Source organism: Microtus pennsylvanicus, chromosome 11 (assembly GCF_037038515.1).
Source record: "Microtus pennsylvanicus isolate mMicPen1 chromosome 11, mMicPen1.hap1, whole genome shotgun sequence".
Lineage (NCBI taxonomy): Eukaryota > Metazoa > Chordata > Mammalia > Rodentia > Cricetidae > Microtus > Microtus pennsylvanicus.
In genome coordinates, this window is record NC_134589.1 from 45,256,106 (window position 1) to 45,275,320 (window position 19,215).

General features: G+C 45.7%; 1 protein-coding gene across 3 annotated transcripts in view; it reads left to right on the plus strand.

Annotated features, from left to right (window-relative positions):
• The window catches only part of Vps53 (VPS53 subunit of GARP complex), a 132,916-nt gene that overhangs the window by 32,873 nt on the left and 80,828 nt on the right, over positions 1–19,215 (plus strand). For 2 of the 3 annotated variants that reach the window (XR_012912333.1, XM_075991613.1), the window contains exons 5-7: positions 4,304–4,390; positions 8,148–8,263; positions 15,328–15,447. Coding sequence is in view for 2 of the 3 variants with exons in the window: in XM_075991613.1 (XP_075847728.1) it covers positions 4,304–4,390; positions 8,148–8,263; positions 15,328–15,447 (323 nt within the window). In the remaining variant the exon portion in view is untranslated. The remainder of the gene's footprint in view (positions 1–4,303; positions 4,391–8,147; positions 8,264–15,327; positions 15,448–19,215) is intronic. The other variant, XM_075991614.1, reaches the window with a different exon arrangement.

Consider the following 19,215-nt stretch of genomic DNA (forward strand, 5'->3'; position numbering starts at 1 on the left):
ACCACACTGCAGTGTTCCTCTCAAAGACACCAGCAGAGAAGGTCACAGGAGATGAAACTGCTGTCCCGTGATACCCCAGCTGCAGCCTGCCACCACACTGCAGTGTTCCTCTCAAAGACACCAGCAGAGAAGGTCACAGGAGATGAAACTGCTGTCCCGTGATACCCCAGCTGCAGCCTGCCACCACACTGCAGTGTTCCTCTCAAAGACACCAGCAGAGAAGGTCACAGGAGATGAAACTGCTGTCCCGTGATACCCCAGCTGCAGCCTGCCACTACACTGCAGTGCTCCTCTCAGAGACACCAGCAGAGAAGGTCACAGTAGAAACTGCTGTCCCGTGATACCCCAGCTGCAGCCTGCCACCACACTGCAGTGTTCCGCTCAGAGACACCAGGCAGAGAAAAGGTTTTGGGTGATGGAAACAGACATTTTGGGTGATTCATTCTGCTTTTAATCTGGATCCAGTTTGAAATGGGAAAGTGCCATATTTAAATGGTGTCCAGGAATGGAACTAGAATCTTCCAGGGCATTTTCTGATTATCTGTCTCAGATGAGCATGTTAATGTCTTTATTTTAAGAAGAATCTTCTCCTTCCATAGCCCTTGCACTTCTCCCAGGAAAGAAATGTTCTGTGATGCAGTTGACTAAACACTGGGTCTAGTTGAGAAGGGACTTCCTCTGTAGAGTGAAAACTTCAGAGGGAGAATTTGACTCTGGAAAACGAATTACATTAACTTTCATGTGCTTCAGTACATTCTTATAGCAAGCAAAGTCTGAAAACTGGCAGACCATTTATCTTTCTTGAAGTCTGTGAAATATAAGATTGTGTGGGTCTTGTTTTTCTGGAAAAGGAAAGCGATGCCCTCAGCAGAAGCAGACTGGAGAGGATACAGGACAGGAGTCTCCTTAGTGTATAACCTGCCCTTTTGTCTTCGGTTTTAAGGGGTTTAGCTATATCCCATCAACATGTCACTGTAGCGTAGCACACTTTAAACATCACAGAACGCCACACAAGCCATGACCAAGAAGGAAAGTCCTTTTTGACAGTCTGTTGCCTGTAAGGACTCCATGGTATTCTGACATCATGACTCAAAAGCATGTTTAGAAGCCTTCAGTGAGTTTAGGGTGCCCTGACCCCTCTCCTGGAACGGCACCTTGGCATTCAACTTGGTTACCCAGGCAAATGCTATCAGGCTGAAGTGGGGGGCTGTGATTGATTTTGAAACACTGCTTGTGGTTGTTCCTGAAGTTAGGGACGGTAGACCACAGCACCCTGATGCAGAATAGTCTTAGCACTATCACTCAGTGCTGACATTTTAAATTATTTGGCAAATATTTGTTGAATTTTAGCTGTGCTATATATAGCTTTATCTAGACACTCTTGGTAAAGTGACCATATGACCAGCTTTATCTATTTATTTACTTACTTATTTCTTTGTGTGGGTGTGGGGGGGGTGTTTTGCATATCACTTGGAACTGGAGTTGCAGACAGTGTGAGTTGTCATGCTAGTGCTGGGAATTGAACCTGGGTCCTCTACAAGAGCATCCAGGGCTCAACTGCTGAGACATCTTGCCAGACCCACTAGGGCCACTTTTGAGGGTGGGAGTGAGCTATCTATCCATAATTACACTGAGCAACACTATAGGCCCCACACTTGGGGGCAGAGGCAGAATCATAGTTTAAGGCCAACCTCAACTGCATAGTGAGTCTATGTCTTAAAAATCTAAAGTAAGGGCTGGGGATCCGGCTCAGTAGAGTGCTTGCCTGGCATGAGGGAAGCACATGCATGGTAGTAATTACATGTCTGTAATCTTGGCACTAGAGGCAGGAGGATTAGAAGTTTAAGGTCCTCCTAGGATACATAGTGAGTTCTAGGGAAGTCTAGGCTCCATGAGATCATCCCCCTCAAAAACAAAACAGTGCAAGCCAACCTAAAATAACAATAACAGTAATAACTTTAGCATTCATGATGCAGTCATCACATGGTGGGACTATCCTAGCTAACCCTGAATGGCCAGTTTCCATGCATATTCATGGCCTTGGGTATGTACAACTCTTAGACAGCTAGTCGTTCCATAGCAAATCAAGAACTTTATAAAGGTCCTGGGTTCTATTCTTAGCACTACATAAACAAACAAAAAATTATAATTACCCCAGGACTCCACAGCCTGTTCCCCCCCTTCTGAACTATTTACATAGCAGAGTGTTCAAGCATCTCACACTTTGAGAATTCCTCCGTTCATTTTTTGCTGTGTTTCCACGCTTCATTAGTCATAGCAAAAACTTGTCAAAGGTAGTCTGCTGGAGTCCAACAAGCCTTTTTCTTCCTTCTTTCCTTCCTTCCTTCCTTCCTTCCTTCCTTCCTTCCTTTCTTCCTTCCTTCCTTCCTTCCTTTTTTTTAAGGTCTCCTTAAGTAGCTCAGGCTCACTTCCAACTCATGGCAATCCTCCTGCTTCAGACTCCCAAGTACTGAGATTATAGGCATGTGTCACCATGTCTAGCTCAATCAGCTAAGGGCCAGGTGGCAATTATTTTCATCTTTGTGGGCCATGTGATGTTGTAGCTGTCCCTTGCTGGCATTGTATGATGATGAGACAAGGGGGCTGATCTAGTGGGAGCTCACCAAGGCCAGCTGGACTGTGACTGAAAAAGCATGGGATAAAACCGGACTCTCTGAACATGGCAAACAATGAGGGCTGATGAGAAGCCAAGGACATTGGCACGGGGCTTTGACCCTACTTCATGTTCTGGCTTTGTGGGAGCCTAGCCAGTCTGGTTGTTCACCTTCCTAGACATGGACGGAGTGGTGCGGACCTTGGACTTTCCACAGGGCAGGGAAACCTGACTGCTCTATGGACTGGAGAGGGAGGGGGAGAGGAGTGTGGGGGAGGGGGAGAGGGGTGGGAGGAGGGGGAGGGAAAGGGGAGGCTGGGAGGAAGCGGATACTTTTTTTCCTTTTCTCAATAAAAAAGAAAAAGAAAGAAAATGAGCACGTTAGGCTGTGTTCCCAAACCTCATAATTTTCCTATGCAAGTGGCAGGCGAATCCAGGCCATTGTTTGCCAGCCAGCTTTGTATCACTCTCCTCCCGATGTCATCACTGTATGCTTCCCTCTCCCTGTCTCCCTGTAATCTGCTTCTGCCACAGTTTCTAGCATCTTCCCATTGCTGGTGGCAGTCCTGCCTTAATCCAGTGTAAGGAGCGAGTGCTCTTTCTCATCTGTATGCACTTGTTTGGTTCTGGTGATGTCATAGTCCTTGGTTTATCTGCTGATGGTGGTTTTCTCTTTTGAAAATTTGCAGCCGCCTTTTCTTCCAGACAGCTGGAATATACAAGGGCTCAGTTCTCCCTCCCTCACCTCGCCTTCCCTCTCCCCTCATACAGGCACCTAATCAGGATGTGCTTGAGTGACTGAAAGAGGGAGTGAAATTCTGACTGACACGACTGAACAGCTGTGGGTTATCACAACCCCAGTCCACCAGTCCTCCACATGTGCAGCTGTAGCGCTCTTCCGCCTTCCTCCTATTCCCTCCTATAGGCGATGTGTAAGCTTTAATGTCTTTTGTGTGTCCCATCCATCTTGGTGGGGATTTATTTCCTTAGAAACATTTGGCTCACTACTAGCTTCTGACTTCATTTCATTGGTTTCTAAGTAGGACACCATAAATTTCTAAGATTTGCCACAAAATTGGAGTCCCCATACCAGTCTTGATTTTGTTGGTGGTGGTGATTGTTGACATAGTCTTTTAGAGTCATTTTGTCGATGAGGAAACCGATACTCAACCAGTACTTAGAGCTTACCTCACTTCTAACTTGGAGCCGCTGCTGTCTTCACAGGTGTGAAAGTTCATGCAGACATTGAGAGAAAGATGTGTATGTTTTTGTTATCAGTAACATGCATAGTAATCACCAAAATAGTGAGACTAGTTTAGTTTTAAATAGAAACTTTATGTCTAACACAGTAGCACTGGGAAAGGCAAAGGCAGAAGGATTACTGCAAGTATGAGATCAGCCTGATTTGCAGAGAGTTCTAGTCCAACCATAATAAGGCTCGTCTCAGAACACCAAAAACCGACTTTAAATTTTATGGTGTAGATTGCTAAGAGTTCTTAGAATTTGCTTGTGCTCACATGCAAGGCTTTATCTCACTCTCCTGCTCTGGTACAGTAAAACCATAGTGCAAGAACAATGAATCAAGAGAGTTTCTGGTCAAAATTTTTGGGAGACTGAAATCAATTATAGCATAGTGCCTGGCGCCTCCTCTCCTTGCTCCTCATTTTTTACCTACTTCTCTTATTCTAGGCACTCGAAGAGGCCCAGAAAGCCATTCAGCAGCTCTTTGGCAAAATCAAGGATATCAAAGACAAAGCAGAAAAATCAGAGCAAATGGTGAGTTTAGGTCTCTTCCTTATGTGTTTGCACCCAGAGTGGGAAGTTAGTGTCTCATCCAGTCACAGTAATTAGGTCCTTTCTCACCCTGCCCGCCAGCTGCAGTCATGCACTCCTCCCTGTGAGTGCATCCTGACTGCCTCAGAGGAGCCGCTAGACAGGGGTGACTCACGGGCCTTGCTGCCCTACATTTGCAGCCGCTTTCAAGTAGGAAACAATCTGCTACCACCCCTCACCACAAATAGTTTCCTAGTCATTTTGGTTGTCTTTCTCTAGCGTGTTTCTAGCTTGTGTTCCCCAGTTAAGGTATCTGCGATGTAATCTGGTAAGTAGCTCACTAACACTGGTCCCGGGTCTGGGGTGAGGGAACAATGCCCAGGATGCATGCACACAGCTTTCATTAGTTCCTACTCTCTGAATTTGTAGGTGATGAGCTCAGAAGCGCCCTGATGACCAGGAACCTAGCCTTCACCACAGCTGCTCCTCAGGAGCCACCAGGCTGTGCTGGGTTTTTGGGCTGAGATTCTGAGTCATCTGATACATCTAAATGACCGTTTTCTCAGCTATGAAATAATAATAATGTCTGCCTCACAGGATCCCTGAGCAGAGCGCCTAAGGATCTGCATTTTCTCAGGAGTACAGTACATACCACCAAGCAGTATAATTGTCAGGTGACACTAGCGGAGATGACATTTGCTAGAGTTTATTGTACTTAAGTTTGTTTGCTTTCTAGACAGGGTTTTACTATGAAGCTCCTGCCTGGAACTCTGTTAGATCAGGCTGGCCTTGAATTCATAGAGATCCGCTTGCCTCTGCCTCTCAAACACCTAGCAGATATACTCAGCTTTTATGCTCAACAAGGACATTATGATTCTAAGCTGCTGTTCTGGGCTATGCACCCTCTTCCAGCCAAGTGGGACACAATGATAGGGGAATCAGTACTTGGCAAAATCTCTCGAGGTGCCAAGCACAGTGCCAATTCCTTTGTACAACTGATTTGATGTAGCCCTCTTGACAATCTTACAGTGAGATTTAGTATCATTGCTCTCATTTTATTTATTTACTTAGATTACTCATTTTGTAGATGAGGAAACTGATATTCAACAAGAAAATTGTTCTAAGACACAGAATGTGTAAGTGGTAGAGCTGTGGGATTCAGCCTTATTCAGTCTGAATCTGAACCCACCATATCCTGCTCTGTCCTTTTCGGATGCCCAGAAGTGATCTTTGCAATTAATTTTAGCAATCTGTTTTGCAGAATAACCTTTCTTACATTTACCCTCAGCACCCCTTGCCATTAAAGTTTCTGTTTAGGGAACTGGAGAGATGGCTCAGTGGTTAAGAGCACTGGTTGTTCTTACAGAGGACCTGGGTTCAATTCCCAGCACCCACATGGCAGCCGCAACTTACAACTACCTGTAACTCTGCCTCCAGGAGATCTGACACCCTCACACAGATATACTTGCAGGCAAAAAGCTGAATGTGCATGAAATAATAATTAATAAATTATTTTTTTTAAAAAAAAGAGTTAAAGGTCTTGGCTGTGTGCTGAAGCTCTCTCTAAAAAATAACAGTAGGGTTGAAGCAAAGTAGCCCAGAAAGAGCCACAGGGATTGCTTTCAGAGGATGATAACTTCCGTGTTAGGAGTGCGCGATCGGATTACAGAGCCAGATGAGTTCCTGGTCTACTTTGTCATTCCACAGCTTCTTTTGACCTAGTGATAGATCCCAGGGCCTTGTGCAGTAAAGGCTTGTGGCTATGCAACAGACTGTCTTTACCAATTTGTCTAGAGTGGTTAAACTAAAAACCAGGTCACATGAGCTTAACTCACTATAGGATTCTCCACCTTGCTGAGACATGTATGTATCTAATGAGTAGAATGTTTGTGCCTGGTATCTATGGAACTCCTTTCTTGCCAGGTGTCATAAAGCCTGGGAAACCAAACCAAATTGCTATTAAGAAGGTTTTTCGCCTGGGCTAGTAAGTAAAGATGCTTACCATCAAGCCTAAGGGCCTCCTGAGTTTGATCCCTGAGACTCACAAGTTGGAAAATAATAATCCCACAGGTTGTCCTTTTGGTCTTCATATACACACACTGTGGCATGTGCACACACACATACACACACTCATACATACATTCATGCATGGTTCTTGGTCGTTGTAGATTCAACCTAGTGAAAGACTGTATGTTAGTGAATTGAAGGGCTTCCCCCAGCTTTCTCTGCTGTATCCACTTCCTCTAAATGTAAGACACTTGCATTCCCATATCATGCTCCATTCTCTTGGGTCTGCCAGAAAAACTGGCAGCTTTTTCTTCCTAGACTGCCCTTCTCATCTTAGGAGGTTGCATGTTAAGTTTGCCAAAAGCACTGGATTTTTACCTTTTTTTTAAAAAAAAAAACTTGAGCTGGGCCGTGGTGGCGCAAGCCTTTAATCCCAGCACTTGGGAGGCAGAGGCAGGCGGATCTCTTTGAGTTTGAGGCTAGCCTGGTCTACAAGAGCTAGTTCCAGGACAGGCTCCAAAGCTATAGAGAAACCCTATCTCGAAAAACCAAAACAAACAAACAAACAAAAAAAAACACTTTAAGCCAGTCTTTTTTTTGAGCTAGAGATCAGGAATAAGCTATAGCTTCATTAATAAAGACTGCCTCAATGCAGCAAGCTGAGCCCAGCACCTGTTGTGGCAGAAGCATGCTTACGGCAGAGGGATGTGCTGGACTTGACTGCTTTGACTGCTCTGCCCTATGCTCAATGCTTTGTTCCATCAGGAGCAAAAAACAAAGTAAATTCCTTTTAATCGAGGATTTTTTTATGACCCTAGGTATGAAATCTGAAGAGATGCCAAATTTAAAAAAAACAAAAATTAAATAAAAACATTTGAGACAGGTTTTGCCAGGTAATCCAAACTGACCTTAAACTCAATGTGTAGCCCAGGCTGTTTCTGAACTTGTGATCTCATGGCTCAGCCTCTCATGTGGGTAGGTAGGATTATAGGCATATGCCACCACACACAGCCCAAAAGAATGACTTTAAGAAAGGGGTCATTTACATGTGGTAGATCTAGACCAAAGGGACAGAGCTGGGTACAGTGGTACATGCCTATAATCTCAGCACCTGGGAAGCAGAGGCAGGAAGATTGCCACAAATCAAGGCCAGCCTGGTTTACATAGCAAGTTCAAGGACAGCCAGAGCTACTTAGTAAGACCTTGCCTCTAAAAAGAAAGAAGCTCAGGACTGGAGAGATGGCAGTAAAAACTTGCTGCTCTTGCAGGGGACCTGGTTTGGTTCACAGCCATCTTAACTCCAGCTCCAGGGACCCAGTGCCCTCTTCTGGCCTCTGTGGGCCTTCGTATACATACATAGACATAAAATAAGGAAAATAAATCTTTACTTTTTTGCTTTTTTGCCCTTAAAGACAGTGTCTCTCTACCTAGCCCTGGCTGTCCTGAAACTCACGATGTAGAACAGGCTGGCCTTGAACTCACAGAGATCTGCCTGCCTCTGCTTTGTAAGTACTGGGATTAAAGGTGTGCATGTATCACCTAGCCCAAAAATATATCTTTAAAAAAGAGAAATAAGCAAACAAAGCGTGAAAGGGGCAAATTATTGTATATTGTGAGGGTATTTTATTTTCTCTAGGGACTAACCTGAGGTTGCTTTAGATGATTTTGTGTGTATGATTTTGTTGAACAGTAGCTTGAAGGTTTACAGCTTCCTTACCTTCCCCCCTTTCTTCCTGTTGTTTTCAATGTTTAGGTGAAGGAAATCACCCGAGATATTAAGCAGTTAGACCATGCCAAGCGCCACCTGACCACCTCAATCACGACACTGAACCACCTACATATGCTCGCCGGTGGGGTCGACTCCCTGGAGTAAGTGAGCAGTGTGAACTTTCTCAGGGGCCCATGGGAAATGCTTCACGGAAGGACAGTGACTTTATGGAGTTATTCACTTCCAAGTCAAGCCAGCCTCACCGTTCTGCCTCACTTTTGGAGCATTCATCACGAGTGTTCAGTCACTTTTGATATTCACAACTTAAGTAAGAAAAGAGCTGGGAATGGATATAGCCAAGTGGCAGAGTACCTACTTGACATGCTCAAAGCCCTGGGTTCCTCTCAAAGCCCTGGGTTCCCCTCCCAGCACTGCAAAAGACGGCAAACATCTGCCTTAATGAAAAAAAAAAAGATGGGCGGGTGACCTGAGGAGGCCACAGAAAGCCCATGAGAATGACCCTGAGAAGTGGGTCATTTGGTGTGGTAGATCTAGACTAGTAAGTCAGACGGTGATTCAGCTCAGTCACTCCCTAGGACTTCTGCCTTGGCAGCTGCTCCTCCTTCTCTTGGGTTGAGTTGTACCAAACCAAAGGGACCATTTGTAAACAAATCTTTGATGTAACCCACTTTTTCCTGAAACCCATGTTTCCAAGATTGTAGCTTTCTGTTTAGCACATTTGGAAACAGTATTAAAAGAAGTTGCTGGTTATTTACCACAAAGCCCTGATTCAAAGCCTCCTCCTCTAGCAGTCCAGCTCCTCGGGTGGGGGTGGGGCTGTTCATGCTGATTCCCCTGCCCTAGTCATAGTGGACAGACCAGCCATCTTCACAGAAATGCAAGTGTGGCAGAATATCCCCAGAAGGAAGGAGGAGGGGCTATACCATGCCTAGCCTCTGCTATATCTACCATGGATGACAGAGACTCCCTGGTCCATTGCATGACAGCCAGCCAGTGGGACTGGAAGAATCCTCCTCCTTCTCCTTCCTTCCCACCAGGCATTTTGTATTAGCAGGTAGAGATGACATTGGAGCACCATGGCTTGAACCTGAGCCTTTCCTTGAAATGTCTTGTAAGGGAAGTCTTGAATCACACAATTAATGTGAAAGCCAACCCCAGTGAAAACTTTAGAGTTAATAATTGGCACTTCACTGCCATGTATAACTGTTGACTTTTTAAAAGTAATTTATTTATTTTTATTTTATGTACTGTTAGGGTCTGAGAGGAGCCCCCAAAGAAGACTATCAGCCACGTATGCAGTAACAAGAGCACTTTATTAATGCCAATGTTGGGGTGACATTTGGCAACCCCCAGAGAAGGTCACACCTTTTAAGCGGAGTTAAGGGATTTCCAGAGAGGAGGGATTAATCTGGGACTGATTGGTGGAGGAAAGATTAGTATGGGGGCTGATTGGTGGAAGATCCTAATGGTTAGGATCCAGCATCAGGGAAGGAAAAGCTATCTTTAGTTATCAGGAGACTGGGGGGTGCCTGCTGAGCCAGCAGAAGGTTGTGTTTTTTTGAGGACTGTCTGTTTGACTCTGTCCCATTTTAATGAGCCGAAACTAAGGCTTAGATTTCTGTCGGCTCCTAGGAGATCCTGGTTTCCCTCCCCAAGTTTTCTCATTCCCCCTACCCCTTGAATAGTGAGTCATCTCGAATCCTGGAGATGCGTTTCCTAGATCTACAGGCTCATTTTGCTGTCTCAGAACCATCAGCTGGACCGTAGAGATCTGTGATGGGCATCAGGTCTCCTGGTCGGAACCCGTGGGGCATGGAGGTGGTGTCTTCTCACAGACTTCGCACAACCGAGGCCAGAGTTGTTTCTGCACCTGAGACAGAGCTTGTAAGGAGGAAAGAAATCTCTGGTCATCAAAACCAGTCAGCAGTTCTGCCCTAAGATTGGCAGAATGGGCGGTGGCCTGACATACATGATCTCAAATGGGGTCAGGCCTGGGGTATAAGGAGAATTGTGAACTCTATAGAGAGCAAAGGGGAGGAGAGACACCCTATCATCGCCAGTCTCAAAGGTTAGGTTGGGTAAGGTCTTCTTTAGGGTCCAGTTCATCCTTTCTACCTGGCCTGAACTTTGGGGACAATAAGCATAATGAAGTTCTCGTAGCCTTAACTAGTCTTTGTGTTACCTGAGAGATGAATGCAGGTCCGTTATCTGAGCCCAAGAGCACAGGGAGGCCATACCTCAGGATAATTTCTTCCAGTAGCTTCTTGACCACCATGGCAGCCATCTCATGCTTAGTTGGGAAAGCCTCAGTACATCCTGAAAAAGTATAAAAACTGGCAAATATTTATAGCCATACAGGCCTGGCTTCACCTCTGTGAAGTCAGTTTCCCAGTTGGCACCGGGCCAAGTTCTTCCTTCCCAGTGTCCAGTCTCATGACTCCACTTATTTCATTGACGAGACGGCATGTGGGACATTGGCCTACAGCTTCTGCTGTGTTGGCCTCAAGGTCAAAGACCTTAAGATGTGCTCTTTTCAAGAGGCCCTGTATTTTCCCTTCTCCCAAGTGTGTACTTTGCTGTATTTGTCGGACTGGTTGAATGACAAAGTCTGGTGAGGATCCATTCATCGAGGGCCCTGAACCATCCTGTTACCATCTTTGGTTGTGTGGCCATCAGAATGGCTGCTGTCTGGAGGGCTGCCTCCTTTGCTGCCGTGTCTGCCTGGCTGTTTCCTCTCGATATTGGGTCCTCTCATTTCTGGTACCCAGAGCAGTGTATGACAGCTATCTCTTGGGGGCAGCCATCAGGCCTGTAAGAGGTCTAAAATCTCCTGTTTGTTTTTAGTAGTCTTTCCTTCTGCAGTCAACAATCCCCTCTCGCTGTAGATGGCACCGTGGACATCTTGGCAAACACATTCTAGCTATTGGTAAAGAGCTGCCTTAATTTTATCCAAGGCCCTTTCCATCTGTGGGATCCAATCAAGGGGAGTCTTCCTTCCCCACCTTGTGGCCTCGTACAGAAGCTGAGCTAATTCAGCAAACCCAGGGATCTAGAGCTTACATAACCCAGCAGACTCTAGGAATTCACTCACCTCTTGGCAGTTGCTAGGTCTAGAGGTCCTTAGGATGGTCTCTTTTCTTGCTTTTGCCCCCCTTGAGTATGTACCCCCAGTAAGTTACCTCAGTCTGGCTGATTTGAGCCTTCTTTGCTGATACATGATACCCCAAGTCTCCCAATGTTTTAAGTAGCTCTTTAGCGGCAGCTTTGCAGGATTTCAAGGTGGCAGCTGCTATCAGGAGGTTGTCCACATACTGTAATAAACTGATGTTGGGGTGGGCTAGTCGGTACTTACCCATGTCTTCGTGGAGTGTTTCATCAAAGATGGTAGGAGAGTTCTTGAACCCTTGCACCCAGGATTGTTTTGGTGACATTTTGCCTAGGGGTTGTTTGGAATGGAGTGTTGTGCTCCCGTATCTACCAGAAAATCTACAGGTTTCTCCTCCCCTTTAGGGTTACCCAAGGCTCAGGGAGGGGCTTGATACCTGTCACCTTTAATCACTTATTTCTTTTAGTTTTAGTACTTTTACTTTTGAGCCCTGTCATTTAGGGCGTTTATTCTTTCAGTGACCCAACTCCCTACAGTAGGCTCATTGGTCTTTTTGCAAACTAGGCCTATCCCTGCTTTAGGCCTTTCCCTTTACATGGTGAGTCTCCAAAGGCCAGTGCCTGTCTTCTAACCTGTGGACTGCCTGCGCTTCTAGAAGGACTTTGATGAGCCCCGGTGTCTGTCTTTTTAAAGCTTTTGTGAACCCCTTAGTCTGTCGGTCTTCTGGGATCTCCCTATTATTGAATACTGTCTCAGCAACCACAATGAGTTCAGCCAACCCCTTACCTTTAAAACCTTTTAGTCTTTGCAACTTACAGTGGTTATCTGGTGCTGACTAGTTGACAAAAGCCAGGCTGATTGTAGACCAATTCTCTGGTGCTTCCCGATCCAAGGGTGTATAGGTCTTATAATCTTCCATCAGCCTCTCTAGGAATACTTCTGGTGTTTCTTCACACCCCTGGCGTATCTGACTAACTTTGGACAAATTTGTGGGCTACCTGTGGCAGCCCAGAGCCCTCCCCATTAGAGTCTGGTGGTAGACTTTCCGCCTCTTCCTACCTTTCTCTATGCTGAAATCCCAATTGGGTTACATCATAGGAAACCCAACATTTATGAGGTCTGTATTGGTGGCTGGTCTTCCATCTGGGCCTGGAACCAATTTCCAAGCCTCTCTTCTGATTGGCCCCTCTCCTCAGTAGTCAAGAGGACCTGGAGCCATTGGAAACAATTATCCCACGTGGTCTGCTGAATGAAAAGGACAGAATCCATCAGGTCAACTAGCCTTGCAGGCTTCTCAGAAAACTTAAGATTTTGTCATTTCTAATTTTAAAGGTTGTTAGTGGCAAAGGACCAGTGGACTAGCTGCTGCCTGCTCTTAGCCTCAGGTTAGCCCACAAAGGACCAGTGGACTAGCTGCTGCTTGCCCTTAGCCTCAGGTTAGCCCACAAAGGACCAGTGGACTAGCTGCTGCCTGCCCTTAGCCTCAGGTTAGCCCACAAAGGACCAGTGGACTAGCTGCTGCCTGCCCTTAGCCTCAGGTTAGCCCACAAAGGACCAGTGGACTAGCTGCTGCCTGCCCTTAGCCTCAGGTTAGCCCACAAAGGACCAGTGGACTAGCTGCTGCCTGCTCTTAGCCTCAGGTTAGCCCACAAAGGACCAGTGGACTAGCTGCTGCTTGTCCTTAGCCTCAGGTTGGCCCACAAAGGACCAGTGGACTAGCTGCTGCCTGCTCTTAGCCTCAGGTTAGCCCACAAAGGACCAGTGGACTAGCTGCTGCCTGCCCTTAGCCTCAGGTTGGCCCACAAAGGACCAGTGGACTAGCTGCTGCCTGCTCTTAGCCTCAGGTTAGCCCACAAAGGACCAGTGGACTAGCTGCTGCCTGCCCTTAGCCTCAGGTTAGCCCACAGCGCACAATGGAAGGACCATGGAGTCAGCCCCGACTGGCAGCTCCTCCCTCTGAGAATGTGTGTATTTGTGGAGTCTCCTCTACTCCTCTCCCTCTGGCCTCCAGGACCTCTCATTCTGGGGAGCCTGGGGTAAGGTGGTGGGATAGAAAATAACTCCTCCTCCAAGTCACCTGGAGAAAGAAAGACAGGGTGCAGGGATGCAGGCAGCAGTGTTCTGTCCCCCTCTCTTCTTTTAAAAGTATGACCCCATTCCTAATACAAACATTTTGTAGTGAATCATCAGCTGTTGGCCAAGATTTCTGTCCCACCAGGTCCCGCAGTCATTAAGTCCCAAACTTAAGGTCTACATTAATCATAAACTGATTGGCCTATTAGCTCAGGCTTCTTATTAGCTCTTTCTTACATCTTATATTAGCCCATTATTCTTGTCTGTGTTAACCACGTGGTACCTTTTTTGGCGAGGCAGTCACATCTTGCTTGCTCTGTGTCTGGATGACGACTGCAGACTGAACCTCTTCCCAGAATTCTTCTGTTCCCGTCGCCCTGCCTATACTTCCTGCCCGGTTGCCCCGCCTATACTTCCTGCCTGGCTACTGGCCAATCAGTGTTTTATTAAAATACAATTGTCAGAGTACAGATCATTGTCCCACAGCAATCACAAAAATTGTTTGTTTGGCCAGGTGGTGGTGGCACATGCCTTTAATCCCAGCACCCGGGAGGCAGAGGCAGGCAGATCTCTGTGAGTTCGAGGCCAGGCTGGTCTACAAAAGCTAGTTCCAAGCTACAGAGAAACCCTGTCTTGAAAAACCAAAAAAAAAAAAAAATTGTTTGTTTTTTTTAATGAAGAAAACCAACGAGAATTAACATAATATGATCAAATCTCATACCTCCTCTGACCTTCTACAACTTACTATACTCCTCAGGTTCTTACTTCAGCTCCTCTGCTTTAGCCAGACATTCTTACTCAGACAATCTTCTCTTTCCTTTCTCTTCTCTTTATTATTTTAGTTTTCTGCATTTTTTTCAGATAACATGAAAACTTTTATCAAAGTCCTTCTTGTGGTTTCCTTTAGTAATCTAGAATATTGCATACCTATAATACTTTAAACAAGAAAGGCAATGTCAGAACACTAAAGGGTTAAGGCGAAGTAACTGGCAGCAAGGACCTTGGACCATAGTGAAGAATTTGGCTCAGGAAGGAAGGGAGAGGGGAGCGCAGTAGTTACACCAGCAGGCAGAGTGCTGCCTGGCAGTCAGTATCCTGCAGGTTCTCTGTCAGGCACCCAAAGTCCTGCCATGTTCTTATCAAACATGCCTCCACCCCTTCAGACAATGAGCCCCAAGTCAGCAGCTTGGGTTTGAAAGTCCCTGGAATGCTCCAAAATAAGATTTAGGGGAAGAAGTTGAGTTTTACTGACCTGCTCCTAGGAGAAGTAGCGAGGTAACATTACAAACAGAAGACACGAAAATAACACTGACAGAAATGTACCATGAAAAAGAAACCAGGAACCAGAACGGGCTGATGGCATGTCTCCTTAGGGAGTTCTGTGGGTGCTGGGAATTGAATCTGGGTCCTCTGAAAGATCCCAGTGCTCTTAACCACAACCCTCTCGCCCGCCTATAGCTATTGGTTTTATCAGCATCTTTTACTTAAGCTTCATGTTACCCTTGGCAGTAGGGCAAGCTGGCCTCTCTGGTGCCATTGTTTATCATTGGCTTAAAGCTGCAGATTGTAGTTAGCTTGAAATCACAAACAGTCATCCCCTTTTGTATTCTAGAAAAATGGCTTGGTTCTCCCATGCACCACAATCCTCAGTGACATACAACGCTCCCTTAAAATCTCGCTCCTGACACAATGCCAGCTCAAACCAATAGTCTGCCCAGAGTCCCCTCCTGCCACCCAATGAGCACCCAACAGACACATTTCTTTGTGCCCCATGGCATATAGCTTACACTGCTATCATAGTTTACCTTCCTTCAAGTGCTTACTTGACACTCCCTTGAGTGATGTCACCTGGAGAGTTGGAGTTAAGTCCTTGTCTTTTTCCTTCCCCAGTGCTCAGCACCATATATATCCAGCACTTGGGACGTTTCATTAAATCTGGCTGCTGCCTGTTTTAGAGGTCATTCCCACATCTCTATCTTGTGTCTTCAGTGTTTGGTTTCTAGTTCTCAACTTCTGTCCTTGCAGAGCCATGACCAGGCGCAGACAGTATGGAGAAGTTGCCAACCTCCTTCAGGGCGTGATGAATGTTCTGGAGCACTTTCACAAGTACATGGGAATCCCACAGATCCGGCAGCTTTCTGAAAGGTAAGATGTCCGTACAGACAATGCTTTTTCCATAAGAAAAGCTGGCTCCACATGGTTTCCCCCTTATTCTGGGAAGCAGCTTCAAATGTTACGTGAGCTCACTCTCTTAACTCCCTTTAACTCGCCTTTGGAGGCTGCCCGGGTCAGAAAGTCCACTCGTGTGTGTTAATATGCGCAGCTCTCCGTTGTCTACAGAACTTGTTGGACAAAAGCAGTGATTTTGCTCATGAAACTTGGCCAGGCTTGGGTAATAATTCATGTCTGCTCCATGCACCATCAGTTAAGGCAGCTGATGATGGGACCCGAGGAGCCATCGGCTGCTATGGCTGGCACTTGGTGTTCACTGTCACCTCAGCCAGGCTGTGGACCGGGATCCCTGTTCTCATGGGCTACTCAGGCATTCTCGTAGTGAGGCAGCTGAGGCCTAAGGATGAATGCACCAAAAGGTTTTGCCTCAGGTGGCATCACTAAGCCATTGAGATTCAGGAGGGAAAAACCCCATGTCTTCCATTTTCTCTCTGATGTGAGGAATGCCAACGGCACAGTGGCCAAAGCAGCATGTTGGGGGGTGGACGCCGGGGCAGTTTTTAGACAGTGCGCGATATCACCTGAGCTTGATTCTCAGACCACAGTGATGAGTTTCTTTCTGGACTTATTCTTTCTTCTTACCATCCTGGAGGTTTCCCTAGAATTTCTTTTAGTTATTTATTTGTGTTTTATGTGTGTACGTGAGTTTTTTTATGTGTTGTGAGTTAGACATACATATATATATATACCATGTCTGTGGAATACACATGTACCTAGTGTCTGTGGTTGTCAGAAAGAGGCACAGAACCCACAGAACTGGAGTTACAGATATTCGTAAACTACCACGTTGGTGCTGGGAATGGAGCCTGAGTCCTGCAAGAGCAGTAGGTGCTCTTAACTGATGGCTATCTCTCTGGCCTCCACCCTTAAGTTCTGATCTCAGATTCAGGACCAGCGAGAAGACAGATTCCTAGGAGGAAGAAGAGGCTCCTGAGGAAGGAAGGGGACAGTGAGTTCAGTGTCTCTTTGGCCCTTTCTATTGGAGATAATGCCAGAAAGCAAAGGCGCTGTGAGGAGGCAGCCCCTAGCAGCACTGTTACTATCCCGTCCTCTTAGGCAGGCCTGCCTGTTACGTATTTCTCTTCTCTTATGTTTCTTTATCTAACTATACAAGTAATATAAATATGCATTTTCTTTTATTTAAAAAGTCTAAACTAGATGTGGGTAGCTCACATCTATAACCCCAGGACCCAGGTGGTTGAGCTAGAGAACTGGCCTGAGTTTGAGGCCAGCCTAGGCCTTAGGATGAGAACCTCTTTCAAAACACTAACAAAGAAAAAGACAAAAAGTGAACAAACAGGTGTGTCAGAATTCTTTTAGCTTCATTTCGAATCCTCTGGCACTTCCTGGGAGGAGTAACTGCTATCAGCTTATTGGGTCTCCCTTTAGATTGTCGCCTGTCCACTACACTGTTTGTGGAACTGCCTCTTTCCGTGTGTGGACTGCCATAGGATAGCTTGTCCCAGGCTAGTTAGCTGTTTCCATATCCCTGGATTCCTTATTCTGATTCTCAAGAAATACCTCCTTTCACATATGTGCAAGTAGAGTAGATTCTAGGTCCTCAAGTTATATGGATTTGAAGTTTTAAAAACCACAGCTTATTTTTTTTTCCAAAAAAAAAAAAAAAGCTTAATAGGTACACAGAACCATCTGGAAGTGCTTGAGGACCTGTTTCTCCATCCCTCACCAAATTAGGTGTTGTTTGTTTTCATTTTATTCAATCTGGTAGATGAAAGTCATTACCTGCTCCCTTTAATTTTAATTTCCTCAATAACTCATGATTGACTCTTTATATTTTCCCTGTGAAGTATCTTTTTCTTTGCTTTGTTTTATTCAATGTCTGACTGAGCATGTAGGGTAAGGATGCAGATACTACTCCTGGCAATCACATTACTGTGATTTGAGCCAAGTAGAGGTTACCTTCAGAGCTCCCTTCTTGTCTCTATATTTTCTTAGGTTTTAGATTTATTTTTTTTTTTCATTTTATGTGTACGAGTATTTTACCTCTGTCTATGTGTGTGCACTATGTGTGTTCCTGGTACCTGTGTTGGTCAGAAGAGGACTTTGGAAGTATAGGTAATTGTAAGCCACCATGTGGGTGTTGGGAACTGAACCCAGGTTCAATGCAGGAAGAACAAAGTGCTCTTAACTGCTGAGCATCTCTCTAGTCTCTGTCTTTTCATTTTTGAGTAGGCTTTGTTATTTTCTCCTTTAGTCTTCTTCTACCAGGAAACCCACAGACTACCTAGTCTATCACCCACTTTCTTGTCTGACTTTTGACTTCTGTTTAAATCTTTTCATAATTTCTAAGAATTTGAGGCAGGCAGGCTGGATGGTGCTAGCGCATGCCTTTAATCCCAGCACTCAGGAGGCAGAGGCAGGTGGATCTCTGAGTTCGAGGCCAACCTGGTCTACAGAGAGAATTCCAGGACAGGCTCCAAGCAACACGGAGAAACCCTGCCTCGAAAAACCAAAAAAAAAAAGAAAAAAGAAAAAAAAAGAAATGAGGTATGAGGCAGGCAGGGGAGGTTGCTGCATATGCTGGGTATAATGTCTTACAGTGGAGATGTCAAGGGATTGTTAAGGAATGTCGGAATAGGTTGGCAAAACACTAGGGAAATCACCACCCTTTCCCTCATCCTTCCTAACCTCTTTACACTTAGAGGTGGCTGATTGCCATATCAGACTGGGAATGTGAACAGCCAAGAATGTCCATGAGCAAGACTTGATGAGCTTAGGAAAGGACCCACGGATGGAGGAAGCAAGCCTGCTCTCAGTGGGTAGGGAGGAGTAGGAAGGGAGCACAACATGCTCTAGTCTTGGGGTAACTCAGTGATCTGTTGCCGTTCCTGTCTTCTGTCTTTCATCCCCCTAGCATACATGTACTGTGTGCTTACTGTAGCCTAGGCCCTGCGGATGCACATGCTCTTCCACTGAGCCATAGCCCCAGTCCTTCCAGCCTCCCCCCCCCCCAATTTTTCTGATCCATAGTTAAATTGATATGGCCGTGCAGGCCCGTGGCCACTGAGAGCAGCTGTATATGACTTTAGATTTTAAGAGCCTGCACCTAAGAGAGATCTCACCATATTTATCTTTCTGTGTCTGGTTTATTTCATTTACTCTTAAGTCCTCCAGGTTTATCCATGTTGTTGCAGATGTCAGCATCTTCTTTTAAAAAGCTCTTTAAAAGCTGGATAAAATCCCACTGCATGTATGCACCACAGTTCTTTAACCCATATTTGTCCATCAAAAGACACGTTTGTTTGTGTCTTAGCTGTTACAAACTTATTGCTGTGAACCAGGCAGGGCAGCTATCTGTAAAGAGGGCGGATTTCATCTCCTTTGGGTAGATTCATTTGGGAGTTTTTGAGAACTTCATATCATTTTCTGTAATAGCCTCACACTTAAGGTCTCTGCCAGTGGTATTGAAGTGTTCCCATCCCACACCCTCACCAACACTCACCGTTTTTCCTTTCAAGGTTAGTCATTCTGGTGGCCTGTAGTCTCAGATTTGGAGGCAAAGATGGGAGGGTCAGAATTCGCTACAAGTGAGACTGTATCTCAGCGAGGCTGGTTTTCCTAAATTTATTTGTGTGTATGTCTGTGTGAGTGTATGTGCACATGCATGTGTGGGTACTTGTTGGATCCTTTAGAACTGGAATTAATGATGAGCTGCCCAGA